The sequence below is a fragment of the Pimephales promelas genome, chromosome 3 (assembly GCF_988280905.1).
Source record: "Pimephales promelas chromosome 3, fPimPro1.hap1.1, whole genome shotgun sequence".
Taxonomy (NCBI): Eukaryota; Metazoa; Chordata; class Actinopteri; order Cypriniformes; family Leuciscidae; genus Pimephales; species Pimephales promelas.
This window is the reverse complement of record NC_142771.1, coordinates 15,105,293-15,126,997: the sequence shown is the minus strand read 5'-3', so window position 1 is coordinate 15,126,997 and position 21,705 is coordinate 15,105,293. Positions and strand designations below refer to the sequence as shown.

The 21,705-nt window shown below is 36.7% G+C and overlaps 1 protein-coding gene and 1 non-coding gene across 3 annotated transcripts; both read right to left on the bottom strand.

Moving 5' to 3' along the window:
- Window positions 1-1,357: 1,357 nt before the first annotated feature.
- On the bottom strand, window positions 1,358-21,253 carry tnpo2a (transportin 2a). Of its 2 annotated transcripts, XM_039686828.2 has the most exons (25): window positions 21,125-21,253; window positions 19,876-19,975; window positions 18,392-18,467; window positions 18,096-18,245; window positions 17,683-17,789; window positions 16,444-16,577; window positions 16,254-16,335; window positions 14,626-14,748; window positions 14,424-14,542; window positions 13,492-13,552; window positions 13,125-13,296; window positions 12,753-12,905; window positions 11,476-11,701; window positions 10,145-10,316; window positions 9,982-10,068; window positions 9,790-9,897; window positions 9,538-9,696; window positions 7,170-7,257; window positions 6,942-7,040; window positions 6,482-6,577; window positions 6,206-6,281; window positions 5,999-6,098; window positions 5,213-5,287; window positions 3,980-4,122; window positions 1,358-3,897 (listed from the first exon to the last, which is right to left on the bottom strand). In XM_039686828.2, the coding sequence occupies exons 2-24, from the start codon at window positions 19,972-19,974 to the stop codon at window positions 4,015-4,017; spliced, it is 2,670 nt and encodes an 889-aa protein (XP_039542762.1). In that variant the 5' UTR covers window position 19,975; window positions 21,125-21,253; the 3' UTR covers window positions 1,358-3,897; window positions 3,980-4,014. The 2 variants fall into 2 exon arrangements, with proteins under 2 accessions (XP_039542762.1, XP_039542763.2); XM_039686829.2 differs by lacking the exons at window positions 1,358-3,897; window positions 3,980-4,122; window positions 5,213-5,287; ... (1 more) ...; window positions 6,206-6,281; window positions 6,482-6,577 and having other exon boundaries at window positions 6,940-7,071.
- LOC148981988 (small nucleolar RNA SNORD41) lies at window positions 13,375-13,443 on the bottom strand. The gene has a single exon (XR_016164056.1). It is a non-coding gene; the product is annotated as a small nucleolar RNA SNORD41 (small nucleolar RNA).
- Window positions 21,254-21,705: the final 452 nt, after the last annotated feature.

The window sequence follows — 21,705 nt, the reverse complement described above, 5'->3', positions numbered from 1 at the left end:
TGTGACATGTCGTGCTGTGCTGATGTCCACTGGCGTTACAGAAACGTGGTTTAGCCGGAGCTCATTGTCCTTTTATCCACAGCGTTACATCATGTGTTACCAATGTTGCCGGGGCAAACCACAAGTTCACACTTTTTGACCGGCCATAGTTTTGGAATCATTAGCTTTTACGTACATCGGCCACATATGTAGCCTAAACATACAAACTCGGTTGCAAACTCACCGCTTCAATCATCATAACCAGAGTATCTTTTACCAGTCCATACGGCGGCTCAATACCATTGACACGTATGTTTGATAATTCATCCCAAGAATTAGGCGTACCTCTTATCAATGTCATGTTTCTTGAGATTTCTTACACGTTTTGTTTCAACATTAATATCATCATCCGATTCACTTGAATACTATGACTGTTTCCATTAATGAAATAAGCTGGCTTCTGTAACATGAATACCATGTAACTCTTTCGGCTAAAGGCAGCAGCCATGCTGGTAGGGGTTTGGTCACTCTCCTCGTCAGAGGTGTCGTAGACGTTCTCCTTGCTGGATTTGTCCAAAGTTCGTCTGATTTCTTGTAGTTTAGCACCGATGAATGGCTGGTTTCTTAATTCATGTACAACCTGAATTCTGGAAAAGTTTTGACATTTTTTTAAGATTTGAATGAAATTAAAACTACAAGACTTTCAAATCACACAAGCCAATATTTTATTCACAATAGAACATAGATAACATAAATGTTTAAATTGAGAAATTTAACAGTTATCCACTAAATGAGCTCATTTCAAATTTGATGCCTGCTACAGGTCTCATCGTCAATCATCGGAAATTTAATACATGCTGTAACAAATGTATTGCTCATTGTTAGGTCATGTTAGTTAATACATTAATGTTAACTAATGAACCTTATTGTAAAGTGTTACCAATACACGATAATAATGCTGATCACTGAGATGAGTTTTAGACAAACATGTATATCTGTTCTCGAGTCATTTGTAACAATCCAATATTTGGGTAATTTGCAGTTTATAGTAGTTGGGGTCAGTGGTCTCAGTTGTCCACACAAAAGAAATTATTTGGCATGCAGTAAAGTACAATCAGTTGACAACTTAAAGCAACTGGTTTCCTCAATTGAAGTAAATAAACCATGTATAATTAGAAAAAGCAATTGTCAAGTTGATCGCCATTTTTAGTGTTGGCATTCAGTAAAGTGAACCAGAAAATAAAAACACTTTACATGCATGTATGCATATATTCATGTAGTTTTGCCATCTTTTCTACTTTTCTAGACCCCTTCCAGTGACTATAAAAGTCATTTTGTCAGTATCTGGACTGCTAAAGTTAAAAATCAGAGACCACAATTTGTTTTAATTGGACATAAAATGTTTATTTCCCCATTCAAAGAATTTAAAGAAAGGTGATCACTAAAAAACAAGTCAACATAAAAAGAAGAGTGTGAAAGTGGGAGAAAAAGCAATGCTTCAGCAGACTTTCTGAAAATCATAAGCTAAATACATTTGTCCTTTTAAATCTGACTAAAAAAAAATTCTTTAAACAAAAAGAAATCAAAAGTAAAAAAAAACTTTTAAAGTCTAAAAAAATCTTTGTGCACATGCACAAAATAAAATATATTAAACAAAACTATATTAACACAAACTTAAATCAATGTTAAACGAAAAAGTAAAAAAAAAAATAATAATAATAAAAAAAAAATAATAATAAAAAGATACCACGGTCTTGGAGGAACACAAGTCTGCTTGGCAGCATATTGTTATTACAGTAACTAGAGCAAAATGCATCTGTGCACTAATCATTTACAAAATCATTTAGGCTTTTTTTCCCCAATTCTAAATACTTAACAGCATGATGGTAAAATAGGACCACACCATTTCCAATAATATCCACTTTGCATTTACACTTTTTATTATTTAAGGTTAAGCTTCTGTTTGCTTTAAATGTTAAAGTAGGGCACATCCCATTTCAAATAGTTTTCTTTTTACCAAATCTTTGAAATAGTCTAAATGTTGGAATAAAGGCTTTTACAAAAGAAATAAAACAAAAAGAAAACAACCCTAAAGGGTGGAGCAGCTTACAAAAAAAAAAAAAAAAAGTATACATTTTAAAAATGAGATTGTCAGAGCTAGTGTTTAATGACGCGAGAAGAAACCTTAAGATGCAACTGTCTTTTCGTAGAGACGAACATGCATATTGCTTTAACAGGCATTTAAAACCAGGACGACAGCTTAAGCATGATCAAAACAACTAAAAAGATTTGGGAACCCTTTCCTAAACCCCATCAACAGAGCAATGTACTTCCAATTACATGATACTTTAAATCAAATAACATTTTTCTAGTTTATTTTTACTCCTCATACCCTCTACTGCACCTTCACACAATTCATCAGTCTGTCTAAAAGAACAATTGCATATCGTGTAGAAGAATCTTACCACGTTACATGCTATAACACAGGCTAGGTTTTCTTTGCTAAAAGTACACCCAGTGTTAAATCGAAGCTCATTAAAGAAACCGCTTTATCACTCATGTTAGATTGTCCTTACACAAGTCAAGCATTCTTACTCATAACTTCAACAGTTCCCCATCTTACGAGGGGGAACCCGACAGTCCGACTCCTTATTAGAGAAAGTGCTTATCAATAACGCCAGTAACTAAACTTCCTTAAGAATTATAGTTATTTAACTCCCTATCATTTATTTTAAAAGCAGCGGAGGCAAACACTCAATCTCTACAGGGAATTCTTGGTGCAAGCTTTCTTTGCATGTGATGTTTGCGACACGAAAGGAATAATGCTTAAAAAGATCACATCGATCAAACCAGAAAAAGATTACTCGTAACTTACTTTGTAAAGAAACCTTATTGCCCTTCTTGCCATGCGTTTTAGATGAACCAAAAAAAGGAAAACAAAACCAAGTATCCGCTTAATGAAACATCACGTGAACGTCAGCAACTCCATTATGGTTCTTACAGGCTACAGCTGAAATATCAATGCATTAAAAGCAGTTTGTTCATGGAATGAAAATTTAGCTCAATGTAATGTGCCGCCGCGGAAAGAAAAGAAGCAGGCAGGAAATACAGAAATATGTACTTGTGTCATAATGATTGCATGCTTTTTTCATTAGCCAACGACTACCAGCAAAACTAATAACTTTTTAAGTGAAAGTGCACCCAAAAATGAAAATTTGCATAAAACAAAAAAGTGGATAATGACTACAGCATTACAAAAGGTATAAGAATATACAGTAAAAGTTAGTAAGGCTTAATTACAACTTGTGTTAAATTGAGCAACATTTTCAGTGAATAACTACTTAATTTCAGCCTGTTTCTCAAACATTGCGTAACTACTCTTAAATGCTAACATTTGGAGATATAATCCACTTTTTTTGTTTTATGCAAGATTGTGCTAACGAACATCTCGCAGATGAGTTAAACGTAATTTTGAGTGACAAAAGGATGAAAACTTTTCATTTTTGGGTGATCTATCTCTAAGAAAAACTCATTTTGATCAGGCAGCTTGCCTTAAGCATGTATGCCGCTCGTTGCATTTCCCGTGTGTGTGTGTGTGCTTTTGGCATCTAGCTGAGAAGCCATGCTTTGCTAAGGCTGGACTACTGAATGGCGTCGTTTTGTCCAATAAGCAGCTGGTGAATCTTGCCTGAACGATCCCTCCCTCCCGATCAAGATCCCTGAGCTTCAGGTTTCATTCCCGTTATGAGCGAGTAAGAAGCCAAAGTGTGACAATAAAATGGTTGATTTCACATTAACTCTCAAATCTTCTTTCACTACAGGAAGTAGGATCGCAACAGATCGCAAACCGTCACACGTCTTTGGCTCCAACAGCAGGTAGTTCCCACAAACAGACAGTAACCCTCCCGCAGATTTGACCTGCAAGTAAAGAAAAAGGCGGCTCGATGTTTCTCCAGCTCGATTCGATGCGCTTTTACTTCATCACTGAGGTTATTCTCACCTAATAGTAGAATCTCGTGTCAGCAGGGGCGGCATCTACACACCATAACAGGCTGAAAGTCTCTCCTTCAGCTGTGGTGGAAACTGTTCTGAGAACTGCTGCCAGTTATCCTCGCCAACCTGATCCTTGAAGCCGTGCAAAATCTAGAGGATATGGACAAATGCTGTTGAAACTAGGGCTGGGTAATAAATATCGATTTCTCGATATTAATCGAGTCTCATTTTTACGAACCGATATCGATTCTTAAGTCTCAAGAATCGATTATTCATCCTGTTTCATTTGAATGAATGGGATATTGTATCGCGGCTGCGCGCATCAAAAAAAAAATATCGCAATAATCTTTGTCCTTTGTTACTATTGATATGAAGCAAAGTCACAATTTTCAAATTACGTCCATTTTCTTTAGAAATTCAAAAACATAAATAGAGTTTTGGCGCTGTGGCGTGAGATCGCTCTGGCGCAGCTGATGAGAAGCAGCAGCGCTGATCTCTCTTCCGTGTTAATAATACCAGTTACAGCGCGAAATAAACATGAATGAGCATCTGAAAGTGTGTTAAAGATAGAGTACAACTTATCGAAATTCGTATCATGTCACATTGATTCGCTCAATCAGCGTTTCAACCGTGGAAAGACGTCAGTTAAACAGCTTGTAATCAATGTATCGTCATATTTACCTCAGAAAACCCACATCAACTCGTTAGTCAGCTAGGAAAAAATAACTACAGAGAGGAGCATTTTGCTAAATATATAGCCACCATTTAAATGTTTATATTTCATATAATCTTCTTATTATAAAAATGAATAAAAGTGTATTAAGTGATTCATTCATTATTACCTTCATATTTGAATAAATCTGGCAAGTTTTTTATGACAGCCACCATTTAAATGTTTATATTTCATATAATCTTCTTATTATAAAAATAAATAAAAGTGTAATTTAAGTGATTCATTCATTATTACCTTCATATTAGGCTAATGAAGCCTAATAGGCTACAACTAGACTCCCATAGTTTACAGCATTAGTTAAGAGATTTGATTCCCTTGAGAAAAAATGCCATGCCATATTGAATCGAATCGTAATCGAATCGAACTGCAAGCTTGTGAATTGAAATCGAATCGAATTGTGAAATTTGTCTCAATACCCAGCCCTAGTTGAAACATAGTGCTTCGGTCTTGGCCGACTGTAAACCCCTCAAATCAAAGTTTATAGTTTCTGAAGAAGCCCATTCGTACCTTGTAGAACATGTCCCTCAAATCGTCTTTTGGAGTTACCCAGGAGGCCACAGCATCACAGAAAAAGATGAAGTCCTGTGTCAGAGCAACAAAAAACTTTATGAAAGCTAAACTTGTACATATCAAATTTTGTTTCACTCTAAAATATGATTACTCAATGTTCTGTCGAAAAAACATTTTTGATTAAAACATGTTACATTGATTAACATATGTGACCCTGGACCACAACACCAAGCACATGGGTCAATTTTTTTGAAATTGAGATTTATACATCTGAATGGTGAATAAGCTTTCCATTGATGTATGGTTTGTTAGAATAAGGCAATATTTGGTCAAGATACAACTGTTTAAAAGTATGAAATCTGAGGGTGCAAAAAATAAATAAAATATTGAGAAAAATCGCCATTAAAGTTGTCCACTTACGTTCACGATTGTGCTGCATTCACTCACAAAAACAAATGTTTTCTATATTTACGGTAGGAAAAGTACAAAATCTTTACTAAACATCCTGATAATTTTTGAGATAAAAGAAAAATCAATAATTTTGACCCATAAATATACTCATGCTGCTTGTGACTGGTTTTGTGATCCGGGGTTACATATATTACTACAGCAATATTTAATGGGTTATGTAATATTGCTTCAGAAATAATCAAGGTTTTGGGGTTATTTATGATCTATTGAAGTAATTCATTTATTTCAGATATTGCCACACAGCAAGTACGTTTTATTAAATTATAAATTCAATCATCTCCATTTGGACAATGGATTTGGTTTCCATCTCACCTGTACGGCCCCTCCCGGATTTACCCCAATCATTACGCAAATGCCTCTGAAGGCCGAGTCTTTCTCTTCATTGTCCCGAATGTTTCTAAGTGACGTGCACCTATGTAATAAAAAAAAGGATGTTAATGGAGAGGTTCGTTAGACTCAATGGTTTAAGACGCATGAAAACAGAACTACTTCACACATAAGATGCACTCAACATCTTACCAGGGCCGAATGAACTGTGCCAACATGGGGGCAACTTCCTGTGGACACACGTATCCCAGTCGACCAATCGTAATGGCTGTTTCAAAGGCACAAAAAAGGGACGTGAGCGCGTCTCAAAGTTTCAAGCTAAAAATTAGCACCAGTCAAAGCCACACAAATCAGAATAACAGTGTCTACAGCTGATTCAGGATTCGAATGTCTGTTTTGGAGTTCATCATATTCAGTGCTGATTTTATTGCAGTGATTGTATGATATGTTCATGCTGGATCTAATCACCTGTGTTCTCCAGTAGAGTTTTGGGTGTATTAGGTCGGTTGATGATCTCCACAAGGTTATTGAGAACCAAGGCCACAAAAGGCTGCATCTCCGTACCTGGAAAAACAACAGACAAATGAAATGCAAGATTGATAAAAGCGGACTCCATAAATGTGGCCCATTGCTTAAAAAAAAAAAAATCTGACAGATGTATTCATTGCTTAATTAACTGCTAGATGGAGAGTCACAATCTGGAGAGTAACAGACCCATTTCAAAAGCATTTCCCCCTAAAGCAAATAAATAAATAAGCAAACAAATCCGCACAGTACCGACAGTGAGTGAGCAATACTATCTAAAAAAACACAACTTTGTATGACTGCCCAAAACACAGGACAGACATCTGATTTGCAGAATCACAATGCATTACATATTATATATATTTTGTATATGGGTGGGAGTTGTGTGCGCCTAAACACTCACCCATCTGAATAGCAATCTCTCCGATGGCCCACGTGGCATTGTTGCACACAGATATGAACTCAGGGTTGAGATTGACACCCAGGACAGGCATGAACTCAGCTGGAGAGGGTAAACGGACAACAATGACAAACTGACCAGCACAACACACACACACAAGCAACAGCTAGCATGAGAAACCGGCTCTCCAATTGTCAGGCTTAACTCAGTATGTCAAAGAACACAACTCACCGACGCACGGCTTCACGTGAAGGAAACACGCCTTCGTCAAGTCTCCTAGGAGAGCGAACGAACTCTGTCGCACTTCGGGCATGGTGTCCTTTATTTATATGACAAATAAACCATTTAAGCAATCAGAACACAGTTAGCATTTCTTTTATTAAAGGGTTAGTTCACCCAAAAATGAAAATTCTGTCAGTATTTACTCACCCTCATGTTGTTCCAACCCCGTAAGACCTTCGTTCATCTTCGGAACACAAATTAAGATATTTAGGATATTAAAATCGCTCCTGCATACAGTCCATAGGCTTCTTGAGGGACTGGCTCTTGCTGTCCTCGAAAAGTAATTGAAGACATCGTTAAAATAGTCCAAGTGACTACAGGGGCTCAATCTTAAGTTTATCAAACGACGAGAACACTTTTGTGCGCAAAAAAACAACAAAAATAACGACTTTATTTCAACTATTCACTTCCTTCTCCATAAGCCTATAGTCCGTTAACGTAGTGTGATTGCGTAGAGCTACGTCACACGTAGGCTCACTATTGGTCGACGCTGGTCATGTGTGTGTGATGCGTGTGACGTACAATAACAGAAGCTTACGCTATTAAACTAGTTAGCTGACTCGCGCAGAGGGAGAAATAAACGAATAGTTGAAATAAAGTCGTTATTTTTGTTGTTTTTTTGCGCACAAAAGTGTTCTCGTCGTTTGATAAACTTAAGATTGAGCCCCTGTAGTCACTTGGACTATTTTAACGATGTCTTTTATGACTTTTCGGGGACGGCAAGAGCCAGTCCCTCAAGAAGCCTATGGACTGTATGCAGGAGCGATTTTAATATCTTAAATATCTTAATTCGTTTTCCGAAGATGAAAGAAGGTCTTACGGGGTTGGAACAACATGAGGGTGAGTAAATACTGACAGAATTTTCATTTTTGGGTGAACTAACCCTTTAATATTAATAGTATTAAGATACATACATACACACAGATACATATATCATTTTACTAGAGCGCTGCCTTTGTACTGAAGGAATACAAATTTATTAAATGTATAATTTAGTAGAGGTGTGCAAAAAAAAAAAAAAAAAAAAAAAAAAAAAAATCGATTCACATTTGAATCGTGATTCAATCTTTACCGATTCAGAATCGATTCATAGAATTCCAAAAATCGATTCAGGCTATATTTGTTAATGGCGTGCAGGGGCGGAGTGGCAATTGGGTGAGTTGGGACTTTTACCGGTGGTCTGGTAGTGATTCTATGGTTTCGAGGCTGCGAGGGCCGGTCTGATAAATAGTTATTGCAAGTTCTTGCCGCCCGCTGGTCAAACTGTGCAGCCACTCTGCTCAACCCGTAAATAAATGCATCGATCCGCAGATCTTATGTTTGAGTTCTATAGATCTTTTGTCAAGCGTGTCAGAGGTTACTGGTTCTAAACCGCACTCGTATAGTTTTTTCTCTCTCTCATCAAAACCGAATATGTTCATCACGTTTGTGTGCATTTTATTTTGTGATTTCACCGTGTCTCCACAACGGCGATAGATTGAAGCGCGCGTCCGAGAGAAGACTGCGCGAGCCACAGAGAACACTGTATCCATGACACTGATCGCAGCGGACACGAGCACTCAGCTTGATTTCAAAAACAACAGGTCTCTTATTTAATAGCGACCTAAATGAATGCTCTGCTAGTTAACTGGAGATACCCGCAAATTACGCGCCTATGAACGACTTCACTGGATCTAAACAAATCAATCTAACCATAGATGTTACCAGTAGCGGTGGCTTTTTTTAAATCTATTTAAATATTTTCGCAAGGGTTCTATGAAATTAGTATATATTTTTAAGAAGTGCAATGTGCCCAGTCGAGTTCACATTTCAACAGTCAACCTGGTAGCTGAAGTAGGCCTACTCCTTAAACCACATTTAGCATAATTGTTTGTTTGATCTGACTACAGCACTTTAAAGCTAAATGTAAAAGCTTTTTATTTAAGTTTTATTTTAAACTTGAATTAAATGTATTTAAAAGCTGGCCAACGCTTCGCACTTTTTAGTTGCAAAAGTTTTTATTTTTGTATGAAGACATATAAAGTAATATCAAACTTTTCTTTTAAATTATGTCTACTGCAATCAATCACATAGGAAAAAGTAAACTACATTTATATAGACCTGCGAATCGTTTTTTGAATCGAGAATCGTTTTTGAATCGAAAATTGATTTGAATCGAATCTCGAGACAAAAATAAATAAATAAATAAAATCGGTATCGAATCGTGACATTTTCTGAATCGTGCACCCCTATAATTTAGGTTCCAATACAATAGTATAAACTAAACCAGACTACTAAACCGATTTGAGTTGGCTCATCCCAACTGATTTAACCGTACCTGCATGCACTGGAAGAGCAGGGTCATGATGTTGCTGCGGGTGACCAGCTGTTCCACATGAGCCCCGAGTCCCTCGGCCAGACCGCTGAGCAGATCGAGAGCCACGATCATGAAGTCTTTATCAGGTGACTCGTACTGGTCAGGTTGCTGGTTATACATCTACAACAAGAACAGGACAAACAGATGTAGGTAATAAACTAAAGACAACATGCTATGGTGTTCATTCTCAAACAAGCGTGCATGTCGACTGACCATGGCTTGAGCGAGGTTCTTCTGGACCAGGGTGACACAGCGCTGGTAAACTGGTTCACAGTAAGGCAGGAAACCACTCTGCAGTGCTGTGGCCACTGAAGACAGACACTACAAGGAAAAAGGGACACATTAAGACATTTCTGTCTTTGAAGAATGAATATCACACAATCCAAAAGGGCAGAAGAACTTTACCTCCAACAAGGGGAACAGATCTTTGTCTTCATCTTTTAACTCATTCCATTTCTGAATCAGAGGGGGCATGAGCTTTTGGATGTATTCCTGCTCAACAACAAAAACGACATTTAATTAAAGGGGAAAACGTTCACGTTCACGCTCAAAATGAACATGATCTCACCGGCTGGTTAAGATGGTGTCCGACAGAGTCAGCAAGGGTTCCGATGGCGTCATATAGGATCAACAAGTTCTTATGCTGGTACTTGCCGAAAGCAAACACCAGTGTGTCCAGAATGAAGCTCAAGTAGGGAACCAGCTCTGTACAGGCCTCCTCTTCCAGGGTCGCAAATGCACTGATGGAAAGAAAAAAGATCTGCATTAGCTCAATGTGCCGACATCTTCACAAACATTTCCTAACTGAAAGGTGACTGGGAGAGATATTTCAGGGGGGAAATGTGCGGTTTGATTCGTTTAAGAGGATTTTAGGCACTTTCTAGCTCTTGAGGCTGGGAGGCTGACTGGCCAACCAGATAAAGCCAGCTATACCATTGTAAAGCAGAGACTCACCTTAGGGGCCATTCAAACAGAGTGAGTTTTTGCAGTTAAAAACATTAAATGACAGGTCTAGGGCTAGGAATCGAAAATCGATTCCAATTCTGGAATCAAATACTTAAGGTCAGGATCAGGATACTTATGAAACAATTTCAATTCTTCTTGTGCATTGTTTTTTTTGTGCTGCGCACACACATCCAAAGCGCTCTCACAAAAAAAAAAAAAGTGCTTTTAAACCATTGAAGCACAAAACTTATGTTCAAATGCTTGTGTGACAGGTGAAAATATGAGTAAATGCAAAATTAGCATTTTTTGATGAACAAACCATTTACAGTTTGGCAAGAGTCATTTTGACGCACTTTCTTGCGATTAGTACTGCGACTGATTGCATTGATCATCTGAAGAGGATTCGTGTGTGCTGGAACTCAGTGAAAACTCAGTGGAACTCAGATATTTACTTAGTATGATTATTCAAAGCGTTTCATATGGTTTATTTTTAAATAGTGCATTAATAGCGAGTCTGTGAGATCCAACTAATGCCTGCATTGATAAAACCATGCGTTTCAGTGACATTACTACACATGTTGAATATAATGTATAATGCAATGGGGGAATAATAATATAAAAATAATTATACATCTCACAATATCTTGATATTTTAAGGCTTTCAAACTCAGTTCCTGGAGGGCCACAACACTGCAGAGTTTAGCTTCAACCCTAATTAAACACACCTGATCAGCTAATCAAGTCCTTCAGGCTCATTTGAAAACTGCAAGTGTGTGTGTTGAAACAGGGTTGGAACTAAACTCTCTACGGCTGTGGCCTTCCAGGAACTGAGTTGTGTCAAGCGAATTGTGACAAGTGTATCGTTACACCCTTAACAGACATGGCTGGATAGTCATTTAGGAGTTGGTCTGGATGGTGTTGTAATGATGTTCTTCAAGAGCGTGTTAAACACACCTGCAGGCGGCCTCTTGAACCCTCTTGTTGCTGTCAAGGATGCGTTTGAGCAGCTCGGTCATCAGGGGTTTGAGGTAGGAGTCTGGTGGCTGGCTGACCACCCAGTGTGCATAGCGACTCAGAGTCCAGCAGGCGATGGAGCGGACCAGAGCTTTCTTATCACAGAGACACTGGATCAGGTGAGGAATTAACTCCGGAAGGTACAGCACCATATCCTGCATACAGCCTGGGGACGAGAGAGAGAACAGGGTCAGAAGAGAAGTCATTCCACTTTTGCAGAGCATACACTACAGTTCAAAAGTTTGAGGTCAGAAATATATCTTTTGAAAGAAATTAATACTTTAGCAAGGTTGCATTTAATTGATAAAAAGTGACATTAAAATGACAAATAAAATAGACATTTCTAATGTAAAAAAAGAGATTAAAACATTTCTATTTAAAAGAAAATGCTGTTCTTTTCAACAATCTATTCTCAAAAAAATCTATATTTTTAAATCATTATATTAGAGTTATTTCTGAAGGATTATGTGACTAAACACTGGAGTAATGATGCTGAAAATTCATTTTCAGGAAATTCTGGAATAAATTACATTTTAAATTATAAAAAAATATATATAATAAAATTTACTCTACTGTAATTTTGCTAAAATAAACAACACTGGTGAGCAAGAGACATTTAAAAAACATTAATAATAAAATATTCATTTTTAAAAACTCTTATGACCAGTGACCACAAGCTTTTGAACAGATGTCTATATATATATATATAGAAAATTGTACAAATATATATATATAGTGCATATTGTAGTGCAGATTTAGTATGCATTTTATATAGGGGTGGAATTGTCAATTTGGATATTAACCAGAAGTGGTGTGCATGTTCATTTTACATTTAGCCTTTTACAGATTTGATATGAATGAAAGACCCCCTCAAAAAAGAGAAAATTGTACAAAAAAATATTACAATACTTCACCCCTAATGAAAACCCAAATTACCTTTTACATTTGCCAAAGTGACTAGATTAAATCGCCACAAAACAAATAGAAAAAAAATGACCAAATTGCAACTTGAATTAAATATGCTACACTAATCACATGACTTCACTATATTTCGCATTACTGTTCAAAATTTTTTCCATAGTCTTTTTAAAAATAGCGTGCAGTACACAGTATAAATAGCATTTCGTAAGCTGTATTATATCATTCAAGTCAGAACAAAGTCAAGGTTTAGTAGAAAGAGGGTTACATTTTACACGTCCTCATCCGGTGGACTTTACCTTCAGCAATGGCTCCAAGAACCAGGATGCCAGACTCTTTACTGACCCAGTCCGGGTGGAACAGCAGTTCCTTCAGCACAGGGAGCAGGTGGGGCAGCAACTCATCCCGAAACACATTTGCCAGGACATCAAGGGCGGCTGCCGAACACTTACCTACAGAGCAAACCAACAGGGTTAGACCTCTTGGATTTCTCCAATCACCAATCTAACTGCAAGCTTTGTGGATCAGACAGTATGAGTAATGAAACATCACAGACATTCATGACATTTATGAGTATAATCATCTCCACAGAACACACCAAGCATATAATATTTGCTCAAATTAGCAATATTTCCCCAGCATCAGGTTGGTTTCTTATTTAAAACACTCACGTAGATTCCAGTCGGAGAGACTGTCGTCGTCATCATCATCATCGTCATCACTGTCCTCTCCTTCCTCCGCTTCATCCCCTTCATGGCGAAGGGTGACAGTACGAGACTTGTGAAAGCGAGGCTTTATGTCCTGCTCGTTGTCCGGCACGGCCTCGTCTTCCTCCACATCACCCTAAACAGGAAGTAGAAAGTCACCATGTGATGAAACACAGCCGGTCAATTCTGGACCGCAATGACAGAGTCAAAAGCCTTGGGTCAGACAGTATGAATACTTGAAAATCATGGAGAAAATCAGGAATAATGATGTAATCATACCCAAGGCCAGACTTATGAGAACTTCTTATGATTATGAAGCAAAGTAACTAACCTTTAACAAAATGATGTCAATCTCAGAGTACTTCATCCCATTCACCAGAACAGGAACTAGTCTAGGGGAGATTAAAGACAGGAAGTCAAAATTAGTATTATATTTGAGGTATAGAGGGATGTGAAAAGGTCAAGAGCATCTCTGACAAAAGGAAACGTGAGATAATCTCTAATGTATTAGACCGGAAGTTCAAATGCTACATCCTGTATTGAAATGGCTACCGCATAAACCCGTTAGCACATTTCTACTGTTCTATATTAAATGCATAAAATAGAATTTTTTTAGAAGGATTTTTCTCATTAAATTATTTTTCTATAATACATTTAAAAAATACCAGTTGATCAAAGCTATTTTAAATACCTCAAATAATAATAAATTATTAAAAACAAACAATAGAACAAAATATATACAGTTCCAACTTGTTCAGATTCTGTTATACTGTATGATGCAGTTATTTTAAATGTCTAAACGTTTTTAAAATATTATTAATGTTAAGAAATACCATATAATAAAGTCCAATAAAATAATATATATATATATATATATATATATATATATAATTGCAAGCCATTTTGTTTTTTTTTAAATAAGAGTTATCACTGCATTTTATTTTTAAATAAATTTTTTTTTCCCCCCTGTGACACCTGGAAATAAGTCGCACTACACAAGTTAAACTGGCTGCTAACGCCTGGCTAAGTTTTATGTTGACCAAGCATCATTTGGACTTGGAATCAAATGGTCAAGGTTATGATCCAGTTCGGCCCTGCTGGTAGATGTGCTAACCATACCAACTGGTTGCAATAAGCACCTTTCTTGATGGACACACGTTCAAACGGGGGCTCACAAAAAGCATAAAACTGATTGTTTCCTCGTCACGTTTTGCGGTTGACATCTGAAGCAAATGCACTTACTGAATGACTCTCTTCACTTACTGTGCAAGGTGTCCAGAGAGGGCATCCTTACAGATGGGCTGCTCAGCCAGCGTAAGCCAGAACTCACAGGCCTCCAGAGACACGTTCTCATCCGGGTCCTGTGTGCGCTGCAGCATGTACTGCAGGAACAGTCAACATCATCAGCATCTCAGTACACCATGTCAACATGTACACCACTTCAGGGTCCTCTCGTTCTTCTTACCTCAACGATGCTGCGCATGTGAGGGATGAGTCGGTCAACTCGCACCTCCAGCAGCATGACCAGAGCCCTGCACACGTTCTTCCGCACCTCCGAGTCCTCGTCTGCGGCCAGCGCAAACAGACTCTGGAGTAACAGCCGAGGAGGAAACAGATTAAAACAGCGATTACAGTAGACCGTATTCAGGCGTTAATTGTTTCACATGGGGAGAAGAGGGTCATTTTGACATTTACAGGTCCTAGTTGTGGGCAGAACTTTACTTCCCAACTTCAAAAAGCCTTTTAAAGGTATACATGTGAATTAAACGTGGCACACTGGCCTTCATCATCACAGTGTGCTTCTGCAGTGTTTCCATTTGACTTGAGTTTGTTTGGTGTCGTCTTTACTGAAGCCAAAATGTGTCCAAACGATACATTTGTGTTAATTTGTGTTGAAAATGTGTTAATATAAAAGGGGAAAGTACATTAACGCACAGTGGGCGGAAATATTATTAGGTTTAAAAAATATGAATAGGTTTATTTTATTTTTACTCTTAACTGTTCTTATTTATATTGTTTCAATTTTCTTTTATGTAAAGCACTTTGAATTTCCATTGTGTATGAAATGTGCTATATAAATAAACTTGCCTTGCCTAAAAAAAAAAAAAAACCCGAAATAACCGACATGGTAAAACGACGTCGGTTATAGGCTCCGATCATCCAACCCAAACTGTTGCATAATCTTCACTAATGACTGTCTTTTTAGTAAGTCACATTATATAAATAACAATAAACATAAAGTGTCACTGGCAAAACCTTGTTTTCTTCTATTGTTAGTCTTAATTTTTAAGTCTAAATTTGATTTTTAAATCTAAGTTGAAAACTTTTCTGTTCTCACAAGCTTATGACTGAGATCTTAAAATTAGCTATACTGTGTAGTTTTAAATTTGTCTATTTATTTTTTATTACATTTTTATTATCTTTTTTGTGCATGTTTTGTATCTGGTATTTTTTCATGATGTTTTTACTTTCTGTAAAGCACATTGAAGTACTTTGATGGAGTGAATTGTGCTATATAAATAAACTTGTTGTTGTTGTTGTTGTTAATTCCTCTAGTCACTACCAGTGGAGGAGGAACTCAAATCTTTTTTACTAAGTAATATTACCATAATGAAAACAAGTTTAATAACATATGTAGGCCACAGTACTTTTATTCTATTTTAAATAAGTAGTCAGCAAAATATAATAAACATGAAACTACTCTTTATGCAAAATGGCCCTATATAAAGTGTCATAATTATATAAATTATCGGAATATTGCTTGATGTGGTAAAGTAGCGTTATAGGCAGAATAAGTCTTAATAATACTATATAAACTTATAACACTGTCTACACCAGACCGTTGTTGCTCACATCACAACAGACGCTTACCCTGGACGTTACGAACGAGGCATCAGTTTACTTTCGGAGATTTGTTGCTCGCGCATTCAGTGTAGACCACATCACAGATTATATCTGCGACCGGCCCATATCAGCTGATAATATCGGCAGACCGATAAATCTTTCGGGCTCTAGTATATAACTATCAGAAATAATTACTGTCCAAATAGGGTGTAATGTTAATCAAATGATTATTAAATCCAGCATGCTCACCTCAATAAAGGTGTCAATGTTGTCCATCAGGGCTTGCGCTCTTCCGATGATAAACTGATTCACACATGCAATAGCATGAGATCTGCAAAACCACATGAATGACCATTAGATTTCCCAGAAATACGCCAAAGTTTTATTCAAGAACAGAATATGGGACATGAAAAGTGACCCCATCCTTCCCTTGACTGACCTGATCTTGGGGCTGCAGTGTTTGAAGAACTGCAAGAACTTGGGAATCATGATGTTGAGGGGTCGGTTCAGAGCGTCACTGTCCAGGAGCTCAGACGAGTCCTCGCAGATCTTCTGTAGAGCTCCAAACGAGCCCTGTGTGTGTGAATGAGAACAAACTCAGATACAACTCACACCTGTGGGGAACATTTATGGATGTGATACAGGAAGCATCACAACCACTTTACATGCATCATTTCCAAACACATTTAAATAAAATGTGTAAGACAAAATAGAAGAGGAAAAGCGAGCGAGATGGCAAAGACAGGTTTAGGTTAAAGGGATAGTTGACCCAAAAATGAAAATTATGTCATCAGTTACTCACTCTCATATCGTTCCAAAAAACATAAGATGTGTTCGTTCATGTTTTAAACACAAATGAGAATGTTATTTAATGAAATTTAAGAGAACTTTTCAGAACCTGTAGAAATGACATCAACTGATTATCCATTGGTTTCACAGACAAGGCTTAAGCTAATCCAGTTCAAATGCATATTGTTTGACTGAAAGCAACTGATGCACACCAGTAATGTTTTTTTTTCTAAAAGCGAATTAAATGCCCTAATTGAACGAAGGCCTAATCCTGGCTTAATCTAAGCCCTGTCTGTGCAACCAGGCCAGATAGTATTAGCGTTTCTGCATGAGTTAGTTTGAGGCGGGATGCTCATACTCATTTTCTACAGCCCATGGAAGTGTGGAGAACTTTGTCTTCAGTAAAGTCATTTAAACAATGATCAGTAAACATACACAGAGCACTCAAATATGGCAAGCGGAAGCTCAACCGTACTTGCTAGAGGCGTAAACAAAACGTAATGGCGTGACGCGAGAATAAACCTAACTGGTTCTCCAGCTAACATGCCTGAGCTTCCATTTACCAAATCTGAACACACCATGTACATTCGCGAATCAATAATTATATGTGAATAAAAGCCTACAGAAAATCTGTTCAGTATATAAAGTGATCATGTCTCAACAGATATCTTTTACAATCTCTTTATGAAGCTTCAGAGTTGGGGGTGAATATTCTTTCAACGGACGAACAGAAACCTCTAAGATATCATTAAAATATCTTCTTTTGAGTGCCGAAGAGGAACCGTACAGGTTTGGAACGACATAAGGGTGTGTAAATGACAGAATTGTTATTTTTGGGTGAACTATCCCTTTAAGGCGGCCATGAAGAGCGCAGAGGCAAGGCACATACCTCACAGATGTTGTAGTCCTCCGAGTTCAGCATGTTGCACAGCTGGGGCAGCAACTCCGGCCATGTCTGCAACTCCCCTTTGGTGGCAATCGTTGTAATTAGTATACCTGAAGACAGGAAGAACAAGAATCGTCACATTTTCTTGATACTAAGAGCATACTAACAACAGAACATGATAACTGCTATCTGTAGGGGTGCGCAAATAATTCAATTCTGTCTGATACCAGTAATTATTTTCATGTTGTTAACCGATAAATGTACAAAAAAAAAAAGTACTAATTAGTGAAATCTTCAATTTCTAATGTTTTATAACATTATTTGATGTTTTTTTTAAATAAAGTGCAATTTCCAGTCAATAACATTTGAGTTCATGTAGATGCTTGACTTACTCTAGAGCGCGAGGAGAGACTCACCGATAGTGGCGCGGATGAGAGGGGAAGGGTCCCCGATGTTGTTTAAACATTCCTGCTTGATGAAGTGTGCGACTCCAGGAGGGAAGTTCTGATAGTGAACCTTCACGTTGTTCTTCAGTATCAGACCACTGAGGGATCGAGTGGGCTCATCTGTGGAGTGTGAAGGAAGGAAACAGACATTTATAGTAATAGTTGCAATATAAAGACTGTCTGAAACCCTATGGTACAACACACAAAAGTAATATGAGAACATGCAATAAGGTGAGCTTTACACAAAAATGAACTCAGACACCAACCTTCAGTTTTCAGCCTCGTCAGGACGAAGATCAGATAGTTGTTGAAATCAGGAAACTGATTCAGCTGCTCTAGTTTCTGAGAAATGTTTAAGAATATTAGAGTTGCTGTAATAATAGCTGCAGTTCAACAAGCACATTGACACTATTTTAGAAAAACAGATGAAATATATTTAATCTATATTAGGACAATATATTTAACACTTAGTAGTAAGGTCCCATTAGTTAACGCATCGACTAACATGGATTAACAATGAGCAATACATTTGTTAGAGTATTTATTAATCTTTGCTAACATAAGGTAATAAAATACAACTGTTCATTGTCAGTTCAGGTCCCCTAAAAATTAACAGATATAACTTATGATTTTAATAATACCATTACATTAAAACATGATTTTAGAAGTAGTTTCATTGTAATTTAACATGTTAACTAACTAATGATAACAAATGGAACCTTATTGTAACAACATTTTTCTATTTAACTTCCCTGTACTGAAATAAAAGACCCACAGCCGATAGTTGACATTATTTTTGGCCAATTTTAAATCAGGTATCCAAACATTATTGCACATTTAAAAAAGGATTAACGGTTTAGTGCTTTTGAAATCGGGTAAACCAAGTTCACAAATGAATAAATAAGGGTGCAACGTTACATAATGATATCAATATGTTCATACTAATATTTCTGTCATTTATGTATTTAAAATGCCCCTAATATGCTTTTTCGGATATCACCTGTCATGTAGTGTATAATATAGCGTTTTGTGAATGTGCAAGGTCTGCAAAGTTTCAAATTCAGGAATACAGAAAAAGCATTTTATTTGAGAAAAACTCAAAGGTCTTCACTACAAGCCATCAATATAAAAGTTTGGTTTAACTTGAAGAAATATTGACAGAACTATATTACTATTGTTTAATAGAATGTACTTCCCAAAATAACATTTCAATATTACTAAAGGAGTTTAATTTTTTGTCCATGTTTTAATTTAGTAAATCTCTGTTGTGCAGCACTTGGAATAAAAACATTATAAAAACATATGCATAATACATTATTATTGTATTTATATACAAAATACATTTTATAGGACTGTATTATTGTAAATTATTTTTTAAAAAATTATCAATGACACAAATAAGTTGTTTATCTAATCCAAAATCAATTACTACATTTAATAGATTAGACAAGTTTATAATTATTGAAATTTGAAGGAACAAAACATACAAATGGTTTCAAGTTTGTTATAATCAAGTATAGAGAGACTGAATCCTTTGTTGAACTATTTCAGATATTGTGAAAAAAAAAAAAAGAGGTGATGCTGCAAGTAACTTGAACGCATTGTAGGAGACCTTCCAAACAGCATAATAGAGGCACTTTAATAAATACTACAAATTCTTAGTATCAGTATGGTCACCACCACCACCAATATATCAAGGATTCCTTGAGTTCTGTGAATGGCAGCAAACAGAGAGTTGTGTTGAGGATACCTGCTGCACAGCTCTCTGTGTGGCTGTGTTTGGGGATTGAGAGTCTCTCAGGAGCTGCAGGACCTGCTGGAGGCCTTGTTCATCCGGCTGCCACTCCATCCTGCACACAAACCACCAAAGACAATTATATATCCTTCATGTCTTCACAAAAAACTTCCTCCTGTGAAACGATTGCAACACCAAAACAACTTTTTTGTGGTTAGCAAACTTCTGTAGAGCAATTTATCCACAACTACTACCAGCGCATTAAGTATAATGTTGTTGAGGACAGGGGAAGACATAGGTAAAAATACAATGGTATATATGATATTATATGCATGATTAAAGCTAAAGGGCTTTTACACATCCTCCAAGTGTTTCAAACCAAAAAATTAAACGGCAAGAAATTAAAATGTTGCAAGTTAATAAGCGATGAAAGCTCACAAATCACATACACAACTATATTAAACAAATACTGTACAAAACAATAGTTTCCAATGTAATACAACAAACAGGTGTGATTTGATTACATCTCAATGAAAAGTATTTTTGTTTTTCAGTCCACATTCACTTCTTTGTGTTTAATATATAGGTATATATGCCATTAAACACAACCCTGGCTTTTATTTTGAAATACATTTTCAAAATGAACGCAAGTTAGCCTACTTTATGAATAGCCCAAAATAAGGGTTGAAATATATTCGACATGTATAATCTGTATAATAAACATTTTTAGGACGAATATTTTCTCTTTTTTATGATCTCAGAACCATCTATGCGTGTAGTTTATAATAGAAAACTAAAATTTAAATGCATGTAGTATATAAAATAATCCTCAAACTGCAAAAAATATCTGGCTAAAATTGTTAACAAACATCTGACTTAAGACATTTTGAAGAAAAGAGCGTGAAGAATCAGGAAATGCACATGGTCGTCCCTGCATACCGAGGCCTTGTCTTTCTTTCACCCTATGCAAGAGTAGCTCAAAAACCCCAGGCACGACCCACATTAATACGCGATAGAAAACCCCTTATAAGACTACCAATACAAAAACAAAACATCACGCGAAACCTCAAACAATAAAGCAACAGGTAAAGGCTATCTAAGCCCAGTTATTTAGTATTATACACATGATATGTGAATATCTTTAGTACACGATCTAGCGAGCATACTCGACCTAATCCACGTTACCAACTATTATTGTGTTAAATTCCATACACGTTACAGTACATAGACACTATAAACATCAGACACGAGCGTGTTCACTTACACATGCCGCGTGCGGAGGCCTATTGATCAGCTCGTGCAGCGTGGAGCTCGCGCTCGTCTCGCGCAATGGCACTTTCAAACACTTCCGCAGGACGAGCGCTACAACGAGGAAATGACGAGATGATCTTGGTCAAGTCAACGCAACTGTGGCCAGTTTCAAATAAACGGAATCTGCCAGGGATTCGGTAGTAAACAAAAATATTTGAAATGGTTGCATTTATCCGGTTTGATTTAGTTTGGAAACGTGATTTTTTTTTTCTTGCAACTAAGTTAATTTGTATTATCTGCAGCAGACTAATGGTTTTATACAACCCCTCCCTCAGTAATTTCGTATTGTATTATTATTATTTTGTGTTGTGTTTAATTTGTATGTCTACGCACTTAAAAAAATAAATAAACATTTTAGTTTAAGCAGCAACTTTAAGCAGTGCAAAATACACATGCAACAAGTGAGCTCATATAATTGAACCATAATTCACAAACTCACAAAGGCAATACAAAAAAAAAAACAGATTTAATTTATTTTATGATTAAACATTAAGGAAAAATAACAAGACATCCAAAAAGAAAAGAATAAAATAC